Raw genomic sequence first — 25,328 nt, forward strand, 5'->3', positions numbered from 1 at the left:
AAAAAAGACGTCACTCGCGCAAATCAGTCGGAGTTGATTGAATGATTGAACAAAAAGCAGATATTTGAAAGGCTCGTGGCGTCATATGGCCGAAACAAAATTTTCTATTCAAAGAATTGAACACAAAATGACACATGGTCATCTACAATTCAAAAGACGTTTAATGGCTGAACAAAAAATTACACCCATAACTGACTAGAAATTGATTCGCAAAAGCTTTTGGATAAATACAGTAAGAAAAGGAAGTCAAAATCCAGCATGTGAACAACAATCGAAGATACATTTTCTCTCTATTCTTTTTCTCGCTTCTTCTTTAAAATGTGAATGAAAAATTTACCGCCGAACAACTCTCATGTTTGCTTCATTTTTTGTTTCTGCGTCACCAAGGTAACCACTCCAACTGGACATCAAAAAAGCTGAATATTTGCATACAGATCTTAAAAAAACATAGATGCACATTTTAAAAAATCACTCAAAACAAATATTTGGGTTACTTCCTAGCCAACCACTAACAACGGACTCAAAACTGTTTCATTATACCATTATTTTTGGAAAAAAAAAATTCACATGTGACTCCAAAACCATTTTTGATGACCAATAGTTTAAACCACTTGGTTTACGTTCCATTACTGCTATACATGATGGAAAAAACGGAACCAACGACGTCTCGAAAACAGAGAAAAAACTATTAAAAGAATAAAATTAAATTTCAAGAACCAAGTTTAGAAATCTGCATACTTTTAAAACTTTCCCTGAAAAATTAAAGAGACAATGATTTCTCAACTCATTTTAAAACAAGGTTTGGTTTGTTCATCGAGCACAAGACAACCAGGTGCGATGGAAGATAGATCAGACTGGAGCAAAAAAAAATAAAAAATTGAAAGAATGTTTCCTGTTTTCGAAGATCGGGCATAATAAAGGCGAAAACCTAAGTAATAAACGATATAACAACTAATAATAATTTTTTTCACTAAGTACTAAACGTTATAACATCAAAAAAGCTCTAAAATGCGGAAAGGCAAAAGATGAGTTAAGTGAAAACTAACAAAAACTGACAAAGCAGCGCATGATCAGAAATTTTTTTGCTCTCTTACCAAAGCGTTTTTAAACATACTTTTTAGCTGTAAATCAAAAATGCAGTGTGATCACAAAGTAACTAATTATTTTCTTAGCTCTTGGTTCGTTGAACCGGTCGACCTTAAACTTAATTTTCACGTGCGGCTGAAAATCTTCGTCATGATTCAAATATTTTCTCAAAAATTCTCAAAAGCTAAGCCCACTAACGCTGGACAAACTGTTTTCGAACAACAAGCGAAGCAATTCAATTCAGGGGCTGCAGCCTAGATAAATTTTTTGTGGGTGCAAAAAATCCACGCAGGGTGGAATTTCAAACACTGCCCTCTTTAGTCCTCGACAGAAGATTTAACCACTCCGCTATCAGGCCTTTGTTCTATTCTAGGTTAAAATTGCTTTGATTTTAGCAACGCACTCTACTTTAGTGTGAGAGAAATTTAGATCTCTAAAAAGTGAAGAACATGAGCGTGAAAAAGTCACTTGAGAAGTCAAAAAATATTCTAGAACAAAAGCTGAAAAACGATCCAGCACAAATTTTGCAAATAATATGCACTTTTGAAATAACCGCTTCTATTTCGTTTGAGAGCAATAGAAAAACATAAACCGACTAACAGCGGAAAAATTGCTCTCGAATGACTTGCAGGGCGTAAATTTTTTTAAGGGTGCAAAAATATTAGACGACGGTAGAGTTCAAACCGCAGCCTCCCGATTTCAATTCCTTCACCTCTTCATAGGCATTAACCACTTAGCTATCAGTGCCTTACAATTCCATCCTTAATAATAAGTTTTGTTACAACTCTAGCAACTAAATTTATTTGGGAGTGAGCGCAATTGAAATCCCCCAAAAATCAATAAGAAGTGCGTGAAAATGTCACTTGGGAAGTCAAAGAATATTCTAGAAGAAAAGTGCAAAAACGGTCAAGTGAAAAATTGGCATAAAAAGACACACACGTTTACAATAATTGTTTCTCATTCGAGAGCACTTAAAAAGGCTTCACCAACCCTTTTTTCATATCAAGAGAAGGACAATAATAGCTCGCTATGAGAGCTATTAATAACTAGAGAACATACTGGAAATAGACGAAACTTGTGTTCGATATCTGCACTTATACGGAAAACAGTACAAAAGCCTCATCAAGGCAATTTTCGAATTCGACATGCATCGTTATTCTACTTTTCTTCAGCACCCAACAAAAATTGAGCAAATTCAATTTTTTTCATCAAAAAAATTGATTAAAAAATCGTCACTTGTCATATTGTCATATTTAGGTCTCCTTTTGTCAGGCATTTTTAATTCCTTTTACCTTTTTGCTATCAAATCTGCAGGATAAAACCCTTTAAAACCCATGAAGCTTCCTAAAACCCCTTTCCCAGGAAATATTTCAAAATCATTTTACCTGGGAAATTTGAAGGGACTGAAACAAAATGTCTGGGTTGTCGTATTCACAATCTCTTGTTCAATGTTTCTCATTCGCAGCTGCAAAAAGTGATTGAGTTTGTGGGTCTTTGTGTTCACTTTCAGTTTGGCTATTCCCAGTTTTATCTTGTTCCAGTTCTTCAGAAAGACCGCATACACCGACTGAAACGACAACAGCACATTGCATCAGCTTTATTGCCGTAAAAAATATCACTTGTGAATAGCAACGAATCTCAAATAATAAATATCATTTTAATACGTATTTTAATGTAGCAAATTTTCCAATAATTTTGGTGGTCACCCACGACCAGAGCCACCTCTGATCAGATAATTGTGCGACCCAAGAAAATTGTGCGACTTTGGTGCGACCCAATTTGTCCTCTGACCAGAGCAATTGCCAGACTTTGTTTTTTGATCAAACCAATACTGTCAAATAAAAAGCCTTAGTCATTTATATCTGTACATTAAGCACCTTATAAACTCTTTTTGATATAATTATTAATGGTTTTACTAAAAGGCCAATCGGACGCGTTTCGATTCATTATTGATCATTGAACTCGATGCTTTGAAAAGCAGTAGTCTAAATGCACATAATTGATCAATTCGTGGAATTTAATTTACATTGACGAATATCATTTCAGGTGACTGCTGTGCCTCTTGCTCCATGCATTTGAAGTAGTAGCCAGCAGCGTCATCCGGGAGGTGTCTGTTGTCACTGAGGAACACAAGCAGCACGTCCAATCCACTTGGTAAAGACACGTTACCACTCATTGTACTTCGAAAATTGTTTTCATCCACCTACATAAAAAGTAGTTATAAATCATAACTTTTAATTAAACGTTCAGCAAGCAGATTAATATTAATCGCTATACGATTTAGACATGACAGTCATGTGTCAGAAATTAACAACTTCGTTTTAAAACTTGACCTTTTCTAGTACTTACCAGAAATTTCTTATCCACGTGCTGTTTAACTTCACCATATAATTTGAACACGCCACTGTTTAAAAAATATGACGAAATCGCAGAAATGTACCATTAATTCAAGAAACAACTTTTTTCTCCGATAAAGAAGTCACTTACGACAATTTTCTGTTGTTGGGTGAAAACTTATCAATGGTTAATACTTAGTGTAGGTTTATTAAACCAAATGCTACTTGTTATAAATTTTTATCCATTATCGATTAAAAATTTAATTTTGTTTTCGAAATAATTGTTCAAATAATCTGATCACCATTCTTTGCTTCCAAAAATGTAACGGTGCTCATTGAGTCAAATATTTGACTAAGAACGTACCACGAAAGACGTAACAAAGTTTCTGTGCAAGCCTCCCTCTTTCAGACCACGAATGAATGTTGACGTATCTAAACAAATTTTGACTCCACGTAACAACACCTTTTATAACACCAAAAACTTTATCGTCAAATTCTGACAGCAATCAGAAAACGAGTACAATTAACAATCAAGTGCATTTTGTTTTCTCTGCGTTCTAAAAGGTTAAAATCCTACCAAAGGTGTCCTTTTTGTAGATACAATGCAATTAATTAACGATCAGCAGGCTTAGAGTTGCGAGAATTTGTCAAATTGTTTCACTAGTTCTATAATTTTCCATTAACGTGTTCTGCGACTGAAAAGCAATTGGTGTAAAATTCAATGACCCAAAAAACAAAACTCGTGCGATTACCTACCCGACGAAATAACGGGGCGTAGGAATGTTAGGTAAAAACTCGTTTAGGCGAACACAATTTATGTGGCCAATAGGCAATAATTTTGAACTTAATTTTGTGTAAATAAGGCGAAAAAATTAAAGACGGTAATCAGAAATCGGACGCTAAAAAGTGATCAAAAGTCTCTAAGAATTGTCTGTACATTAAACTGTGTTAAAAAAGGTTTATTTTTTCAACCTATTGCATCATTTTCACACTCTTTTAAAACTCAGGCAAAATTTTTAAAGATTATGGCAAATAATGAAGGGCTTTGGAGAATATAAAAAATTTACTCCTTTTTTTCCTTCTAATTAATTATATAGCTATGAGACTCAGGAGAATTCAAAAATGTTTCCCTAAATGCTGGAAGGACTTTAACTGAAATATCACAAATGCTCAATATTTGATTAAAAAAATTGTGATGGTGCTTTTGTAGAAACGCATTGTTAGTAACCCTTGGGTACTTTATAGCATCAAGATTATTTCTTAAGTACAATTTCTAAGTATTTCTTGATGTTATTTGCCTAATCTTCATAAAATTTTAGTTCACCATAATATATTTGACTAGTAGCTACGAAAAACTTTATTAGCCTCATCGAGCTTAGCCCGAGTATTGATTTCTGTAAGACTTTAGAAAACCATTTAATTGGTGAATATATATATATATATATATATATATATATATGTATATATATATATATATATATATAAGCGACTAATCGATAACTTTGCCAAAATTCAATTCACAAATGTTCAATTTATCCCCTGAAGAGATATAAGAAATGCGATGAAATGCAGTGAATGTGGTGAAATCGCCCTGCCTTAATTTACAACAAACCTACGTTTTTGACTGCACTGCATTGTGAAATTATAACTAAATGCTCACGCTATCTGTAATATCCTTACAGAAAGCGTGAGGATTTAGTTATGAGATATTCAAAAGGCAAGATGTCCTAACCCGAAAATGATATTGTAGATTGTCTATAGTGACGTTGTTTGGTATGCAGTACAGTGCATGTCCAATAACAAGTAGGAATTTTTTAGTAAATTTGTTGTTTTTGCAGCAGTTTTCTTTAGTAGAAAAATGGGTATTGCTGAGGATTGTTTTTTTGGAAACAATAGCTTCCCCTTCTTGTGCTTCGAACTAATCTCATTTGTTTAGGAGATTAACAAAATGAAACAAAAGGATGCTACCGAAATCCGGCAATAATGAGGAGAAGCATGCAAAAAAATCAAACTTTTGAATTAGAGAGATTTTTCATTGAATTTTTATTTTGAGTTTTAGCAGGCATTACTGCAGATGACGTTGAAAGCTGCAACTGTAGTTAATGAGACAAGTTTATGTTTTCGTCGGACCATAGTTGCACAGCTTTTTGCGTAGCAGTCTTCGAATTGCAGATGCACATTTTACAATGGTTGTTGTTTTTATTCAGATGTAAGTCCCACGGAGCGTAAATATAAACGCATACTGTCGGAGCTCTCTACCATGTGTTGCTTAAATTTTGATTCAAGTTTTTGGTTTTCTGTACTGTCTGATCAATATCAATTGCTATCTTTGATACTTGTTTTAGGATCAATCTCAGACCAAGGAGTTCATTTTTTTCACTATATGCTCAATTTTAGTGTGTTTATCATGGGTCATTTTTTGCCAATATTCTTTTATGACGTTTGAACCTATCTTGTGCGTTAAAAAAGTCGTAGCAATTTTGCCAATTTTTTTCATTGTTTTTTACATTTTGAGGGCTGAATTATCAACTTAGCGTTGAAAATTGAGGTTCAACCCATTTAATGTTGAAAAGTTTTCAGTATCGCCAGTTGGGCGTTAAAAAATTTAATTGCCAAATTCACCACTAACTTTATATGCAATTCAAATGCAATAAAGTAAGATGACATGTTCTTCATTGCAGTACGATGAGATGGTTAAATAGAAGAACTAGGCCGGAGTATGACTGAAATAGAATTTCTTATAATAAGAAGACGGGGAATCGATGAGTGCAGTGAAAAGTATTATTTGAGAGCTATAAACCCCAAAAATTGCGACAGTTCGTACAAAATTTCGGCGTCTTCACGGGCAAAAATGCAAAATTTTTGATGTCAAAAATTTTTATTTCCTTCTTCCTGCAACCCATTCCAAAGAACATCATTTTGAATATCTTTTCTTTTTGTTCAAAGCTAAGAAAACTGACTAATAGATGGAACTTTTTGTAATACTTTATGTCATAAGAACATTAATTTTAACTATGGAGCCTTTTAAGCACAATAACCATTACCAAAACAATAACCAAAGTTCAAAAACCAAATAAAAACAACAGCAGCTAGTATAATAAATTTAACAAACTACCCGAAAGGGGCATGATCACAATATTGCTTAACATCATAACAACGAACAGGTAGTGCTGTATTTTGTTAACATGTTTAGGCAAGTTTGCCATTTTTTTTTACTTTTGCAAAATTGGCAGATTTTGAAGAAAAAAATCTTGCATATTGTAAGCAAAATTGAAATTGTCATATCGGATCGTAATACAGTGGAAATACTCCTTTTAGGAAACTAGTTGCAAAATACAGAAAGTTACAGTCCTCGAATTTTTGTACGTGAAACCTAGAAATGGTGAATTAGCCAAATTAGGTCAACCACCACCACTATTAAGGGGGTTAGCAATGTTACCCAGGTAGCAATGTTGAACAAAATTGTGTTGCACTTACAAATCATAGTGAGGAATGCCAAATTAAACACATCCCGCTGTAAATCGTAGCTCGACATCTCGAAGAAATCGGGAACTCTTTCTTGCAGGACTTGAACAAACTTAATCGGGGGTGTTTTCACTTCATCGCCAGTACTCACGTTGTCGCCCAAGTTTTTGTTCACTTTGCTGAATGCGTGACCAACTTGTGAGTTTTCAACAATTGATTTCAAGTCATTGTCAATAAAACAGGTGTAAAGTTGAGCAGCTATAAAAATTTCTTCGAAAGTGAAGAATGACAAAAGATGCTTTCGCTTGTTGATTACTGTGTATTTGTACTCGCCCTCTTTTTCAATGATCTCGCACAAGATGTCGTGTATAGTTCTGATTTTGAGAGGTGTGCTAGATAGCCATGGCTTTACCATCCTGGCTATCTTTCTGTTAAGAGATCTAAAACACAACATATTTACTCGAAAAAATTTAACTTTGGACTTGTTAAATCATATTGTTGGAAGCGGACTAAATTCATACTCAAAAATGCGTACTCACACGGACATGTGATAATGATATCTGACATATACATAGGCATTCGATATCAAGCTTACCTGAACGAAAATAAATAAAATCTGCCAAAATAACCTTTATTTTTTTGTATGTGTCTATTCCGTATGAATCTAATTTCAAAACTGTTCTCAAAGCATGAAAATTGAGTATAATTCTGCAATATTTTTACAAGATCTCGCAATCTTCGTCTTATCAATATCTTCTTGGTAGATCATTCAAGATAGCCGTCATATCATATAAGCGACATAGGTCATAATATAAAAATCGTAACACGCAAAGTTGAAAAAAGTGGAATTAGGTCGCTTACCTAATCGATGGTCAAGTTCTGATAATCTCTCCAGTAATTATTTCAAAAATGCACCAAAATGCTGCAAAATTACATGCATAATATAGACCAAATAGGTGGAGCGTTTTTTTCTTACTTTTCAAACCAAATAATCGAATTTAGTGAAACCAATTAAGAAAAATTAAGCAATAGAATGATACAACAATGACTTTTTCAATTAGTTTCGGAATAATTCATTCAAAAACATTGACCAGAGGTTATATCAGTTGAATTGGACAAAACCAGCCGCAGATTTGATCACGCATTTCATTTGATCACAAGGGCTATAAGTCTTAATCCGCTGCATGTAATCTCTTAATACCCTGCAAAATCTATCGAGAGATTTGATGGCGCGGGAAACGAGAAAATTAAACTTCATTGTTGTTAAAACTAAGTCTAGGCTTACAAAAATAGAAGTCAGTTCCACCTTTTCAAAGGAACGCATTCAAATAGAAAAAATATATTACTTCTAACGGTCATTAAGTTTATTACTATTGTTTTGAACTAAGGCTAACATGAACCTTGTCTAAACTAATTTTGAAAAATAAGCTGAAATTGATGCAGGTCATCTTATATAGTCTAGTAGGCAGACGATCTCAGAGTCTCATCAGAGATCAATTTGGTCTTTATAAGGTCTGTTATAAAAGATGGTTGTGAGCGTACGACAAGCACACTACTGTTAACGCGCAAAAGTTGTTTCGGTCTGTAACCTCAACTCAGATTGTAAATTGCAATTATTAGGATTCAGTTTAAAAGAAATGATTACTCACTTTTCCTTGCCTTCTGGTCTGATTGTCTCTGAAGATTGCGATCCATTGTTTGTTTCTTTCGTCCCATTAATCCCTTCTTCCAGACACTCAATTCTCGGAACTAAATCAATCATTTAAAATCATAACCAAAAACCTTCGAGTGAATTTTTCTCAAACGACGGCAGAGGATGCTCAAGCGATTGTGACGCGTGAGTGCGAAACAGGTAACCGAGCCACAAAACAGAAAAAGTTTACACGTAAGCAAAATTCATTGGCGGGAGGAACTTGAGGAGGACACAACGCTAAGGAAGAAGAACTGCTTACGTCTCTGCAGCGGTATCAATCTACCGCATGCCTAGAGAATAGTAGGAATCTAAGATACGGCTCATCAAATTAATGCCCTACCGATTAACAAATTTATTCCGTTTCTCAATATAAAGAAATGACGAAATTTCTTGGCCAGATGAGAAACATTTACTATGAAAGATCTACAATACCAAAACTGGCATGTAAAAAGATCAGCTGGAACAAATCATTTGCAATAAATTTCATCTGCGAGCAATTAGCAAAGTACTTGATGATGCACCTTGCACATTATGTTCCAAACTATTTGATTGACAAACTTTGAAAGAGATTCACTGAAAAGGAAGAAAAAACCATCGATGCTTCCATTATATATCAGAAAAACTTAATTTCGTACTGCAAGACACAGGTCTTAGATATTAGTTTAAAAAGCTAGAAAATATCATTTCTCTATAACATTGCCTGAACGGGTTCAAAAATTTTATTAGGTGAAATTTGCAGAAAAATAGAATTTTAATTAATCTCAAGCTAAAAACTACTTTTAAAAAAAATTTTACACCTACCATTTGCTCTGACTGAAATAAGCATTGACTTTTGGGGTATAAAAATCAATAATAAAATTAATTACATATTAATAAAATAATAACAGAATTGTTTCCTACATAGCCAAACAAAAAATCAAAGATGTTGCCTAAGATAACTTAATAAATCTAATCCAAGCTCCGGAAAAGTCTCAAGAAAAAATGAGTTAAATTTAATAGATGCTGCCCATACGGCGCTAACAGTGCTGTCACTTAGTCAAGGTGCAGCTGAGATAAAAAAGGAATGCAATTTTTTTTCAAAAGAGTGGTCTTGTTTCTCTTTGCAATTTTATAAGAGTGCAAGAATAGAAGTAATATACAGAATTTTTCCTTTAACAAACTATTTTTAAGGCAAAAAACAACAAATATAGGTTTTGAAGCATTATATGGAGAACACTTTTGTTCATGGGATACAGGTCCGTCTCTCTGGTGCAGCACTCCTTGTACCTGAACACGGTTGTCGAAGAAAGTTGAGCTTCTTTTATAATCGGCCGTTTTCTAGCGGAACGCATTAAATTGACGATAGACTTAGAAACTTTTTCCTCGACAAGCAAATAGCATAACAGGATAGCGTCAGAGGGTTTTCTATCCATTGACTGGTGTGGCTAGCTTGTTCTTTTGTAGCCTATTTCAAAATAAGGGATGGTTAAATTCACTAAGTGACTTCAATTTAATTTATTAGAAATTAGTCTACGCTTAGGTCCGATTTAATTTAAAACATTTGTAATTAATTGCTTTTGAATTAAAGTTGACTAAAAAACTAAACGCCGATTAAGAGCAATTGCCTAAAACTATATATGAATGTAAGAGCAATCTAGGTCAAAGAAAAAATTGCATTGAAAAAATTGATATATCTACACCTTTTCTTCAAACTTCGTCAGAACATAATGAAAAAAAACATTAAACTAACTTGACTATTTTCGGGTTAATTGCTCTCGAACGACTGGCGAGCTGTTAATTTCGTCAGTAGCTAGTAGCTGCATAGAGAGGCTAACTTCAGCTTAATTGAGGAGGAACTTCAGGAGAAGCATGAGTGCGGGTGGGTACCAGCTTGCGGAGTTAAGGATAGAATGAGGTGGAGAGGGATGAAATGAGAGGGGGTAAGGTGGGGGGGGGCAGTTAAGTGGTAGGAGGTCGAACTCTAAGAGCCAACCGTTACGTCATAAAATTACGTCTGCTAAACTGTTTAGATGCATCGATTACATAAAGAATATTAAGCTTCATTGCTCTAAAAGAAACTAATGCCTTCCAATTCCAACCTGTTGACGAAAAAACAATTATTCGGACAAAAAACGGTCAGTAAATGCACGAGTAGTGAGTACAATAGTATCTAGTACTAAAAGTCTCCAAAAAGCGGCACTGATGGAGTTGCTACAAAATTCGTTTGAATGCAATTAATATAAATATGCTAAAAATGAGCGTTTTTTCTTATAAAAAATTTTTTTTCCCATCAGATAGCTAATTTTTGCAACCAAACGAGAAATCTAATGACAATTATCACAATCATAACTGTCCGGAAAACACAGCGAGTCTTCCGGTAAAAATATCTGCTGAACATAAATTAATTGAAGTATCGCTCTTCAAATCATAAAGTGCTGAAGTATCGCTCTTCAATCAAACAGTGGCTGGAAAAATCATACAGAATTTATGAAATTAATTGCAAATTCATTCAAAAAACATTAAAACTAACGAAGCACCTAAAATAAACGTTGTGGAAATGAGAATCATCAAGTAGATATAAACGGAATAAGAAGCATATCTGGCAAAATTGCGTGAATATTGTTCTCTCTATGTTTTTACGCATGAATAAAGTAAGTATCTCACATTACACAATATTTGTAATTCACTGTAAATTTCCGAGGACATATTGGTGAGAAGGCAGATTTAGTGCTCTCCGAAAATATCAATTATATCTTTTCAGGTTTAGAGGATTTGTAATGACAGCACCCAGTACGCTTGTGAAAATTTTGATGCATATAGCTGCTTACTCTAGATAGAGGGAAGTCGGAGCAACTGTTAGACAGTTTATGTGGGAAAGCATCATTTGCTGGAGGGGGACAAGGAATAAAACAAAAAAAAACTTTTAAGAATTTATAAAGATTTATGTGCAAATCTTGGCCTAACGCCAAGTCAGTATCAGTACCTTGTGTAAGCATGCATTATTGTAATACTTATAAGAATACTGATTGAGAGTCATGAGTACGTCAGTTCTTACACTTAGCAGACTTGAAGTAAATCATGGTCTGCATGCAAGTCGAAATTCAAGTCATCGCAAAGACTGCCATGTCTTTGACAACACTTGGAAAACAAAAGCAGCAGGAAAAACTCCCAAATTAGCCGCAAAACGCCATTAATTTAAGTTAGAAGCCGAATTCACAACGCACGAGTATTTTGTTGCCCAAAGGTATGTCGATTATATTTAAACAGCAGAAGCAGAATGGAAGAATGGAAAAAAAACGATGTCTCTGATTTTTAAAATCGATTCGAATCCAAAAACTCTTGAAACTTCCGATCCTTCCATGCCGTAAAAAAAATAATATTCATTGATTCAGAACTGACTTTCTCTGCAAATGAAATCCAAGATTTTTCGGGCTATTGTTCTACACAAAATATGTGGTATTAAGAGTAGGTTCTGGAAACGTTTACAGTAGTACCAACCATGTTCTCTTCCACTGCTCTTGCTGTTCGTAATTGTATCAATATTCTTCCATTTATGGAACCGGTTCTCATAGGATGGAGCAGTTATAAAAACAGCGTCATCATCCCTGGCATCCGGTAGAAATTGTTGTGCCTTGGTTGCAGGAGTTACTATAGCCACGCCCACTTTCAACATAATAATCAATGTTGCAGAAAGGAAGTTAACTGAAGAAAGTAAACCAAATTTGTTTTCATCGATAACCTAAAGCCCAAAACCATTCTTCATTAAAAATATGAAACGTTGCAAGATGAAATTATCCAATTTATACTGAATGTCAATAGTAAGTCACCACCCTCATACAGTTGCGATGATACGATATGGTAACTTAGAGATAGCCCAATCAATGTCTAGTTGACAAACTCAATTTTGATTAAAAAAACTTTTTAACCGTGAAAATTGTATAGGGTTCATCATTTTTTCATTGGAATATCCGGTACAGCAATAGTATGTATTATCTCAATTTCATAGTTAATCAAGGATGATGCTGAAGGCAATCAATGGTGTTAAAAATTGTTTTTGAAATTTGACCAGAATTTGGTGGTTAATCTGGTCAAAAGTTGAGCGTTATGTCGTAAAACTGGAGGTTGCTAACTTACTTTTGACCTTCAGGAAACTTATCTCGAAACTTATAACCTGATGATATAGGTGCTATGGTCGCTATATTTTTCTCTGTCATATTGTCTGTGTTCGTGTAAGAGAGAGTATGTGTGTTCTTGTAAGCGGGGCTCTAAGTCGATAAGAAGCTATACATTGATTCGTTCTCAATATCTAAGTCATAGTTGAGGAAGTAATTTTGAGTGTAAGAATTGATTACAGTGTATTAGAGTGGGCAGAGATGAAACAAACAGAAGCTGAGTCAAAACTAGGCCCGACAATAGCCAACATGCAAAAAAGCAGTTATTTAATTTTCGATCTGTTCTGTCCCCCCCCCCCCCCACTGCGCTGGGCATATGACTTTTAAGCCCCCCCCCCCCCCCACTGAACTGCAAGTCAAGATCAGTACTGGGCAAGACTTGCATTTAGACTTGCACGTCTTGGCCAAGACTTGCATTTATACTGACAAGTGTAAAGAGTGACATGATCATAGCTCTGAATCAGTAATGATATAAGACTTGCAATTCGTATTCGACGTGCCAGTACTGATCTTGACTTGCAGTTCAGTCCGGGCCGCCAGTCGCGCGTGCTGTTTTCTACATAGGAACGTGCTATATAACAACAAATAAAATGTAATTAGGGACATAAAATCGCTGGGGATTCCGAAACAGAATAGAGCTCCAGTTTTTGACCACCTATTCAAAAGGTGGTTTGACTTCTAAGGCCCAACCTCTTCATTAAGTTCTGTACGACCATAGTCAATTTTTTGTAATCAAGGAATCGTTTCAACTTAAGAATTTAAGAACTCAAATTTAAGAAAACAATAAAATCGGCGTTCAGTAAAAACATTTTTTAAAGTGATGTATGTAAACGAGAATAACAAAAGATAATATTAATTTGAAAAGACACTATAAATGCATAACTGATACCCACAAATTATTGGGATCTATTCTATTTCGCCTCCCCCCCCCCCCCATCTTAGTGAGCATATTTTTTTATGACCCCCGGGCGCACGTGCTATTTTCTTACATAGTAACGTGCTATATAACAACATATAATTTGTGACTGGGGGTCATAAGGGGGGGGGGGGGCGAAACAAAATAGATCCAATTATTGTTTAGTCTGATTGTTCATAATAATGATAAGAATCTGTTGCTAATTCCACAAGGCGTAAGACTTTCAAAACAAAATACCCAAAAAAGGGAGTTCCTAGAGAGAAAAACGAGTAGACGTTTAAATGTATCGGATTCACGCGTTAAACTCAAATTCTTCGATTCTTGAAATGAGGATGAAACTGTACGGAACTGTTCGGTCATCGTGAATTTATACAGACCAATTTCTCGTTTTCCAGGACAAAGGTTGCAACAATTTCAATTTCATAGGTAATTAATCAATGCTGCTGCTGAATGTGACCTTTGGTGACAACAATTGTCATCGAGTTTCCACCAGAATTTGGTGTATATCTGTTGTATGAAACTGGAAGTTGCTAACTTACTTTTGGCTTTCAGAATAGTTGTCTTGAAACTTATAACCTAATGATATAACTGCTCTGGTCACAAAAAAATATAAAAAACTATAATGGTTACAATTTAAAAAAAAATAAATGACAGTAAATAGATATCACAAAACTACATACTCGTTTACGAGAGTGCAAATGCTTCCTTAATCCACTAGCACTTTGGTGTTGACAATTCAAAAGCAATTTGGAGGAATTAATGGTTCTACGGGCCCCATATTTGTGTTTTCAGGGACTAAGGCAGCACATTTATCATCATCGTCATAATTTTAATCACAATTTCTGTGGTCGAAATTGTGTTTTTAATCACACCGTCAATATGACTCTCCTGTTTTGTAGTTGGATTATCTCATTGCAATTTTTCAACTTTATTGATTCGAGGTTTTGATTTCCAACCAATTTCTCTGGGTTTTTACAAAATTTGTTGAAGTGATTTTCTATGGAGCCATTTTTGCTCTCTTTTAATTAGAGCGGGTTTAGAATTTCGAACAATCTAGGAAACCAATCCACATATAGGAAAAATGGAGGTTTTTGTCTAGAAGGCAATCTGTTTTTATGAAAATTGGAGGAATAAATAGAGCAATAGCGTTGTACATTGTTCAATGCTACATTCAAGGCATTTTTCAAAAAAATAAGCCCAACCTTTGGTTGCTCATAGCTTTAAGAAAAAGAAAAAAAACTCCACATCAATCTATTTGGGTGGCAACCCATTTAAGTTGACTCATTTGTTGGACACAGTAACTTAGTTCTCACCTAATAAAAAAAACTATTAATTCAATTGATATGAAACCCCAGCGGGATAACATTTGCAACAGCTATCTAATGTCAAAGCAAATTCTACCGACGATTCCTCTTGGTTCGCGAATTTTAGTTGCTACGGTCACCAAAAACTACAAAAAACTACAGTGATTAAAAATTACAAAAAGTTTAAATTTCAATAGTTCGATATCACAAAATTACAATGAAAAAAGAGTCGAGAAAAATTAAAAAGATTATTTGTTTCGAGTTCTCGAATCATTTCAGGCAACTCTACTACTGTGGTTTTGATAATCCCAATAACTATGACTATTTCATTTGAAATTGTTTTTGAGGTTTTTTAAAGCGGATTAGTTCGAGATGTGGAATTGATTATATGTATTCGTGCTGGTGATGGCATTTGCTATAAACTCCTTAGAGAGTGTGCTAATGCTTCCTTTATCCACTAGCGTTTTCATGTCGACAATTCGAAAGCAATTGAGAGGATTAAATGGTTCAAACGGCGTCATTTCTGTGTTTTCGGAGACTAAGGCAGCACATTTATCATCAGCATCGTAATAATTGTAGTAATGAATCACAATTACTGTGATTACATTGTGTTTACAACCAAACTGTCAATCTGACTCACCAATTTTACCTGTTTTGTAGTTAGATTATCCCATTGGATTTAATTTACCTTGTTGACTCGAGGTTTTGATCTCAAACCAATTTCTCTGTTTTTTTTTACAAAATTTGGTGAGTGATTTCCTATGGCGAAACTTTTGCTCTGTTTTTTATGATGCGGGTTAAAAATTTCGAAAAATCTGGGATATGGGGCTACATATAAGACAATGTGCAGGTCTTTTTTAGACAGTCTGTTTTGTTGGAAATTGGAGGAACAAATATAGCAATTGCGCTTACCTTGTTCAATGCTACCTTGAAGGCTTTCTGAAACAAAACCTGTCCGTCCCTTAAATCGGAACTTGATACACCTTGATAAGACAATCATGATCTTGAGATCTCTTGCAAAATTTTCCTGCTTGCGCTATACTATATACATACCGAGCTTGCATCCATTTAAAAAATTTTATACTGGAAAAAGTGGGCTCAATTTTTGGTTAATAAATTAACGGGAGATGAAATTTCCAACAATTCTTGATAAATATTGAATGTGTGCAAAATCTTGTTTAAAGTTGCTTTTTCAATTTTTACAATTAAGCATATAGTGTCATGTCATGTCATGTCATGGTTAATCTTTCTTGGTTATCTCGCCAAGATCTTTTTACCTATGCAAAGATCTTGCAAGTTTTTACAACTCTCAATATTTTCATGGTAAGTGCTATGTCAAGATCTTGGCAAGATTTACTATGTTTTAGTATGTTTCTCATCAAGTTGTATCAAGCTTCGGTTGTCTATGGGCATCAATTCACTTAAAGGTTCAGTGCCTTATTCATTGAACTGTATGCAACGAAAAATAAATAAGATCTAATGCTATTATTTTACAGCAACTTGTATCTGAAACAAAATTGCTGGCACTGTTGATAAAAAGTAAAATACTGAATACTGGTCAACAACACATAGGTAAGTGTATGCGTTGGGCTTAAGTGAACTAAATACGGCAAAAAAACAAACATAAACAAACAAAAAAACAAACAAACAACAATAACGGTAGACCTGATCAGTCGAAAGACAAAAGGTAATTCTGAGGGATTTTGGGAAGTTAAAGACGGATTTAGATCTCCATTGAAAGCCAAAGCTGATGAGTGAGCGACCTTAGGGAGAAAAGAAAAGGAGACAGAAGGCGATTAGTCATTTCATGTCTGTGTTGTCCGGAGTCACTGGCATTAGCAAAAACTTGCTGTAAAAGTTTTGTGTATATTGCATTAAAATGATTTTAGTGTATATCCATAAAAAATGTCCTACAATTCAAGTGTTTATAGAACTCGGACACGAAAATCACGTGCGCTTATAATTTGATATCTGCTACATTGAAAACACTGCTTTTCGACAATCGCTATTAATGGTTTCACCCTGTGGCATATCGACTTCGCAGTCAAATCTTCATATCTCGGAAAGCAGCAGTAAAAAAATACAAATAATACAAAAAGTTTTTGCTCTTTTTGATATATTTTCTGTTATGCAGACCGCTTTTTCGATTGCACGAATGAAGTCCATCATGCAATGTTTTTCCATCATGCAATTTTGAAATATCTTGGGCGGAAAACATCATGTAGTCATCAATATAGGGAATCTATTCTGTTTATGCGCACTAAGCTGGGGGGGGGGGGGGGGCGAAACAGAATAGATCCCAATTTATGTATAAATGAAAAACTAACTGCATTATGCTTATCACTGCTATCAGATTTATTTATTATACAGTGTAGCACTCCTCTCCTCCAGGAAAAGGGGGTTCATAGAAACGACCATACTTTTTCAGACAATTGACTCAATACCTGACTCACCCGAACTATAGAGAATTTATTCCTCACCCCAGATATATAGAACTATACAGAAGAACATCCGCTCGTTCGAAAACTTCGGTTTTTGTACCAAAGATTATGAAAAGAAGAAGATAATGATACAATGCTCGATAACCAAATAGACTAAATTTAAAAAGCGCTACCTCTGTTTTACGACTGAACAATACATAAACTGATCAATATAATCTCAAGCTGGCAGAATTGTTGTTTTTATGGCTTTTTATGCACCAATTTATTAGGTCTATCTAAGCATTTTCACACCAACACTAAATTTATTTTTAAATCTAGCGCTACCGAAGAAGCAATCAAAAATAAATTTTAATTGCCCCGTACTGAAATACTTGACTAAATTTATCTGAAGCATATGATTGATTGCACAAATCTTAATTGATAAATACACAAGGACGGTGCTTTAAAAAAAATCTTTTAATAGTGACTTGAACGTCCAATATCTTCGTCGTATTCCTTCAATTTTAATTTAAGAGGGTCAGATACTTGTCAACAATTTAATTTCTTTTTCGTAGAAAATAGATTAAAGTATACAGTTTCGGAAGCTGAATCGGCAAATCAAGCAGATATTTCAGATTAAGAAATTGATTGCATCAACAGTTAAAGACGCCAAAATGAAATAAGGTTATTAATTAAAACTTAATAATGCGTACAAACTTCATATAAGCTGTTATTTTATCACTAAATATGATAGACAACGTAACCGGAGAATAAGTACTAATCTTGCGAAGGATTTAATGCAACTTTTTTGGAACAATGAAATTCTCTTCTAAGGGAAAAATGTGCTACGGTGCTACCTTACTATTAGTTGATCTAATCAAAATTGTGCTCTGTCAAAGTTATTACTCTGCACATTACATGATTTGCCCCGCATTACATGATTTTCCCGCTGCATGTAATCTTATTTTTTGATTTTGTTCATCACTGAGCTTCTCCATCTACTCATTCTCATAATTTTATTAGTGTTCAGTCATGTAGTTTAGACTTAACTGTCTCGTTTTAATCTAGACTAAATATTAGTTGGCGATTGCTTTCTCAAAATTCGACTAAAGATTCGCTTTGCTTTTTAGCAAATTAAGTAACAAAAGTGAAGCTGAGCACTTGCCTGAGCAAATATACTGACTGCATTTGTGGAGTACCACATGTGTACTTCAATGGTTTTTAATTATTTTATTTAAACAAAAAATTTGCAAAGGTGTATTCGGTTAAAAAAAGCATTCCAGCATTTATGCTTGTCGTACATAACTGTAAAAATAGTGATTTGGCTGCGCAAACACTTGTTCAAATTTTAATTTGTGATTCGCTCTCGCAAACCCACCAATAGTTTTGAAGTAGTTTGATTTAATAATTCAGCTGAACTAGGCCTCTGTTTTGCGCCACGAAAACAATGCTATAGTGAAAGATAATTTTGGTGGATCAAATGACTACTTTAAAATCTATTGAAAGAGTTATGTTTTGACTTCTCAAATTTAGATTTAAGAGCAGACAACTGAAAACTGAATAATAAAGTGAGAGACAGATATATATAAGACAAATTAAGGAATTGAACAAAGACTAAAAAATGGATTTCATCACATGGAAGCTGAACCAATTGATAAACAAATATACAGACGAAATGAGCAAAAATGACAGGAAACAAGCATCAAGAACTTGGGAAGCCAACTATGGAAATTTAACTTAACGAGAATTTTGAAGGGCAAACATGAACTTCGATATTTTCATTCAAAATTAAAATAAAGACTGTTAATCTAATTTTAAGGCGATGGTACCAACTTGTGTAACACATATCCTCCCCACCAGCAAAAAAACAATACTAAAATGTTTTTTTTTCAAATATATGGGAAATTTAATAACACACGCACTCATCGTTATTAAAAATATATTAATTGAATAGTAAAGTTTTAAATGAAAGTTTAAGTTTAAAAACTGTCTGAATCAGTTTCTTCTGCTTGAAGAACAGTCATTGAGAATTCTTCGCATTTCGGTGAGATGTATGATTGTAACGGGTATGTTTGAGTCGGTGGAACAGTATCCTGGCTGATAGTCTGTCACCGGTTGTGCTGATTATTTCTGTTGGAGTTGTTGCATATTTGCTACGACGGATCTGTTGTCGTTGTTTCTCTTTAATTATTTGTCGACATTTAGTGGAAATGGTGTTCTTAATTCTTGAGGGGTAAGTGGACAATTAGTTATGGAATTTCCATAATTGTCAAGGTCTGTGATTTCGGGTGAGGTGCCTTTTCGTTTGGATGTAGCCTTTATTGTTGTTGATTTCGTTGCTTTCGCCTTGCTATGTCGACTCGGTGGGGTTAACATACACCATGTCGACACGGTGGTGTATTTTGCTCCGCGGTTGTATATGTTTCTGAGTGTACGCTAACTTGCGGCGATAGTTTGTTAATCTTTTACAGCTTGGTGGCAAGTTGGACTGGTAACGCACGTATTATGTTAAAAAAATTAAAATTTCGCAGCTCACATAATTTTTTCAACTAAAACGATTGCTCTATGATTGTCCAGTGGCCCCGCAAAAAACTCAAAACAATTTTTTTTTACAAAATTGTTCATTAGCTTCCCGATTTAATATCTTACTTGAGCCAACCTAATTTTTCTCGCTACGCCATAGAGTATTATGTAGCTCTCTCAGAATTTAATAGCATTACTCGAGTCAATCATTACCTGAGATAAAAACATGCAGCTCATATTATCTTTTCAACTAAGCCGATTACCCCACGATCCTTACTTAGCACCAAAATTAACTCAATACTTTTTTAATTTACAAAAAACTTTAATATGCTACCGGATTTGACGTCTCGCTTGCTCCAATCGAGTTACCCTCGGTACGCCATAGAGTATTTCATTGCTTTCTAGAATTTAGTAACATTGTTTTTTATGATGCCCAGTTACAAATTATATATTGTTATATAGCACGTTACTATGTAAGAAATTAGCACGTGCGCCTGGGTGTCATAAAAAATTTATGCGCACTAAGCTGGGGGGGGGCGAAACAGAATAGATCCCAATTTATGTATAAATGAAAAACTAACTGCATTATGCTTATCACTGCTATCAGATTTATTTATTATACAGTGTAGCACTCCTCTCCTCCAGGAAAAGGGGGTTCATAGAAACGACCATACTTTTTCAGACAATTGACTCAATACCTGACTCACCCGAACTATAGAGAATTTATTCTTCACCCCGGATATATAAAACTATACAGAAGAACATCCGCTCTTTTTGAAAATTTCGGTTTTTGAACCAAACGTTATGGGAAAGAAGATAATGGTACAATGCTCGATTGCAAAATAGACCATCAAATTTAAAAAGCGCTACCTCTGTTTTATGAATGAAAAATACATAAACTGATCAATATAACATCGAGCTGGCAGAATTGTTGTTTTTATGGCTTTTTATGCACCAATTTATTAGGTCTATCTAAGCCACCATTTTCACACCACCACTAAATTTATTTTTATATCTAGCGCTACCGAAGAAGCAATCAAAAATAAATTTTAATTGCCCCGTACTGAAATACTTGACTAAATTTATCTGAAGCATATGATTGATTGCACAATTCTTAATTGATAAATACACAAAGATGGTGCTTTAAAAAAATCTTTTAATAGTGACTTGCACCTCCAATATCTTCGTCGTATTCCTCCAATTTTAATTTAAGAGTGTTAGATACTTGATAAAAACTTAATTTCTTTTTCGTAGAAAATAGATTAAAGTATACAGTTTCGGAAGCTGAATCGGCAAATCAAGCAGATATTTCAGATTAAGAAATTGCATTAACAGTTAAAGACGCCAAACTGAAAGGTTATTAATTAAAACTTAATAATGCGTACAAACTTCATATAAGCTGTTATTTTATCACTAAATATGATAGACAACGTAACCGGAGAATAAGTACTAATCTTGCGAAGGATTTAATGCAACTTTTTTGGAACAATGAAATTCTCTTCTAAGGGAAAATGTGATACGGTAATACCTTACTGTTAATTGATCTACTTAAAATTGTGCTCTGTCAAAGTTATTACTCTGCACATTACATGATTTGCCCCGCATTACATGATCTTCCCGCTGCATGTAATCTTATTGTTTGATTTTCTTCATCATTGAGCTTCTCCAACTACTCCTTCTCCTAATTTTGTTATTCTTGTTCAGTCATGTAGTTTAGACTTAACTATCTCGTTTTAATCTAGACTAAATATGAAATGGCGATTGCGTTCTCAAAATTCAAATAGAGATTCGCTTTGCTTTTAGCAAATTAAGTTGCGTGAGCAAACACACTGACTTCATTTGTGGAGTACCACATGTGTACTTCGATGGTTAATAATTATTTTATTTAAACAAAAAATTCGCAAAGGTGTATTCGGTTAAAAAGAGCATTCCAGCATTTATGCTTGTCATACATAACAGTAAAAATAGTGATTTGGCTGGGCAAACACTTGTTCTAATTTTAATTTGTGATTCGCTCTCGCAAACCCTCGTTTGATTTAATTAATTCAGCTGAATTAGGCCTCGAAAGCAATGCTATAGTGAAAGATAATTTTGGTGGATCAAATCACTACTTTAAAATCTATTGAAAGAGTTATGTTTTGACTTCTCAAATTTAGATTTAAGAGCAGACAACCGAAAACTGAATAATAAAGTGAGAGACAGATATATATCAGACAAATTAAGGAATTGAACAAAGACTAAAAAATGGATTACATCACATGGAAGCTGAACCAATTGATAAACAAATATACAGACGAAATGAGCAAAAATGACAGGAAACAAGCATCAAGAACTTGGGAAGCCAACTATGGAAATTTAACTTAACGAGAATTTTGAAGGGCAAACATGAACTTCGATATTTTCATTCAAAATTAAAATAAAGACTGTTAATCTAATTTTAAGGCGATGGTACCAACTTGTGTAACACATATCCTCCCCACCACCAAAAAAACAATACTAAAATGTTTTTTTTCAAATATATGGGAAATTTAATAACACACGCACTCATCGTTATTAAAAATATATTAATTGAATAGTAAAGTTTTAAATGAAAGTTTAAGTTTAAAAACTGTCTGAATCAGTTTCTTCTGCTTGAAGAACAGTCATTGAGAATTCTTCGCATTTCGCTGAGATGTATGATTGTAACGGGTATGTTTGAGTCGGTGGAACAGTATCCTGGCTGATAGTCTGTCACCGGTTGTGCTGATTATTTCTGTTGGAGTTGTTGCATATTTGCTACGACGGATCTGTTGTCGTTGTTTCTCTTTAATTATTTGTCGACATTTAGTGGAAATGGTGTTCTTAATTCTTGAGGGGTAAGTGGACAATTAGTTATGGAATTTCCATAATTGTCAAGGTCTGTGATTTCGGGTGAGGTGCCTTTTCGTTTGGATGTAGCCTTTATTGTTGTTGATTTCGTTGCTTTCGCCTTGCTATGTCGACTCGGTGGGGTTAACATACACCATGTCGACACGGTGGTGTATTTTGCTCCGCGGTTGTATATGTTTCTGAGTGTACGCTAACTTGCGGCGATAGTTTGTTAATCTTTTACAGCTTGGTGGCAAGTTGGACTGGTAACGCACGTATTATGTTAAAAAAATTAAAATTTCGCAGCTCACATAATTTTTTCAACTAAAACGATTGCTCTATGATTGTCCAGTGGCCCCGCAAAAAACTCAAAACAATTTTTTTTTACAAAATTGTTCATTAGCTTCCCGATTTAATATCTTACTTGAGCCAACCTAATTTTTCTCGCTACGCCATAGAGTATTATGTAGCTCTCTCAGAATTTAATAGCATTACTCGAGTCAATCATTACCTGAGATAAAAACATGCAGCTCATATTATCTTTTCAACTAAGCCGATTACCCCACGATCCTTACTTAGCACCAAAATTAACTCAATACTTTTTTAATTTACAAAAAACTTTAATATGCTACCGGATTTGACGTCTCGCTTGCTCCAATCGAGTTACCCTCGGTACGCCATAGAGTATTTCATTGCTTTCTAGAATTTAGTAACATTACTTGGGTTAGCTCTGTCAAACACTTCAGCTGTGAAAATTCCGAAAACCTGTCAATCCATGCAGGAAAATACACCTCTTGATTCTGCCGTTAAAAACAGTGGACCTCCGAAATCTTGAAATTTTTTGTCTGGACTTTCCATATATTTGAAGGTTCTTAATTGGAATGAAAAAAATATAGGTTTTAAAGTTATACCTGTTTTGACCCAAGGGATGCTCTTTGCCGCCTTGAAAATGATATCTCGTTTCATATAGGGCCGGCATGCCTGTATTGCCAGGCCGTCGTACGCCTACTGCCAGGGCGCAAGCATTGTATGGCTTCTACGTAATTGATTTCTAGGTAAGTGATTATTACAAACGACATGAATTTGGATATTTTACTCGAAGTCAAAATAAAGGCATCTTAACTGAATTTATGCAGATGGTACCCACTTGTGTTTCTCATATCCTCATCACCTAAAATTAAACAATATTGAATTTCGTTTATTTTGAGTATATCAAAAAATCAGTATCCGGATGCGCTTGTTATCATATGTAATAATATACTAAATGAATAGTGAAGATTTATATTGAAATTTAGTTTCAAAATGGCCTGGATCAGTTATTTCTATTGAAGAATGGTCATCGAGGTTTTGTCGTAAGTCGGGGATATTTTTGTTGGTATCGGTTATGATCGAGTTGGCGATCAGTATTCTGGCAGATAGTCCTCCTCTGACGGTGCTGGTTGCTGTTGTTGTTGTTGTTGTTGTTAGACTTGTTGCATATTTGCTACGGCGGATCTTTTTTTACGTCGTTGTTTCTCTTTAATCATTTTTTGAGAATTTGTCGAGATGTTATTCCTGATTTTTGAAGGGTAGGTGGGCAATTAGCAATTGAATCCTTGGAAACGTCATAGTATATGATTACGGTTGATGTGCCTTTTTGTTTTGATGTATCTTCTATTGTTGTTGATTTCGTTGCTTTGGCCTTGCTATTTCGACTCAGTGGTGTTATATTCCACTCAGCTGTTCTCTTTGTTTCTGATTGTATAATGACTTGCGGCGCTGGTTTGTTAATCTTTCATGGCTTGGTGGCAAGTTGGACTGGCAAAGCAGGTATTATGTTAGAATGGATTAAAGTTTTGCAACTCATATTATCTTTTCAACTGAGCCGATTACTCCATGATCCTGACTTAGCACCGCAATTAACTCAATATATTTTTTCCAAAAAAAAAATATTATGCTGCCGGATTTGACGTCTTACTTGATCCAATAGAGTTACCCCCGGTACACAATAGAGTATTTCATAGCTCTCTTAGAATTTAGTAGTATTACTTGGGTTAGCTCTGTCAAACACTTCAGCTGTGGAAAATCTGAAAATCTGTCAATCAGTGCAAGAAAATATATTTCTTCATTCTCTGCCGCTATAAAAATTAGACGTTCGAAATCTATTTGCTTTTTTTGTCTGGAAATGGCATATTATTGAAGGTTTTTAATTGGAATGACGAATGATAGGTTTTAAATTTTCACCTATTTTGACACAAGGCATGCATTTTGCCGCCATGAAAAAGTTCTTTCTGTTCAAATGGGGCCAGCATGACTGTGTTTCCAAGCCGTCATTCCCCGACTGCCAGGAAAATGCACTCTTTGGCTTCTACCTAATTGATTTTTAGGTGAGTGCTTATTACGTAAGATATTATTTATACATTTTAACCAAATTTAAAATAAAGAAAATTGAAATAAATTTTAAAAAGATTATGCAGATGGTACCAACTTGTCTGCCACATATCCGCCCCACCAGAAAAAAAAAACAAAACCAAAGTGTGTCTCATTTAAAAATATCAGAAATTTAATAACAAATGCACCTGCCGTAATCAAAAACAGATTAATTAAA

General features: G+C 34.5%; 1 protein-coding gene across 5 annotated transcripts in view; it reads right to left on the reverse strand.

Annotated features, from left to right (window-relative positions):
• The window catches only part of LOC142344511 (uncharacterized), a 148,300-nt gene extending 135,430 nt beyond the window's left edge, over positions 1-12,870 (reverse strand). For 2 of the 5 annotated variants that reach the window (XM_075396228.1, XM_075396225.1), the window contains exons 1-6: positions 12,058-12,659; positions 8,537-8,636; positions 6,900-7,327; positions 3,787-3,854; positions 3,113-3,289; positions 2,472-2,653 (exon numbers count right to left, since the gene is read on the reverse strand). In XM_075396228.1, coding sequence (XP_075252343.1) covers positions 2,472-2,653; positions 3,113-3,289; positions 3,787-3,854; positions 6,900-7,327; positions 8,537-8,636; positions 12,058-12,232 — 1,130 coding nt within the window. In that variant the 5' untranslated portion in view covers positions 12,233-12,659. Of the gene's footprint in view, positions 1-2,471; positions 2,654-3,112; positions 3,290-3,786; positions 3,855-6,899; positions 7,328-7,748; positions 7,975-8,536; positions 8,637-12,057; positions 12,660-12,693; positions 12,710-12,730 lie in introns of those variants that run through there. The other 3 variants (XM_075396226.1, XM_075396227.1, XM_075396229.1) reach the window with 3 other exon arrangements.
• Between the last annotated feature and the right edge of the window lie 12,458 nt (positions 12,871-25,328).

This window comes from Convolutriloba macropyga, chromosome 8, assembly GCF_964194025.1.
Source record: "Convolutriloba macropyga chromosome 8, txConMacr16.3, whole genome shotgun sequence".
Lineage (NCBI taxonomy): Eukaryota > Metazoa > Xenacoelomorpha > Acoela > Convolutidae > Convolutriloba > Convolutriloba macropyga.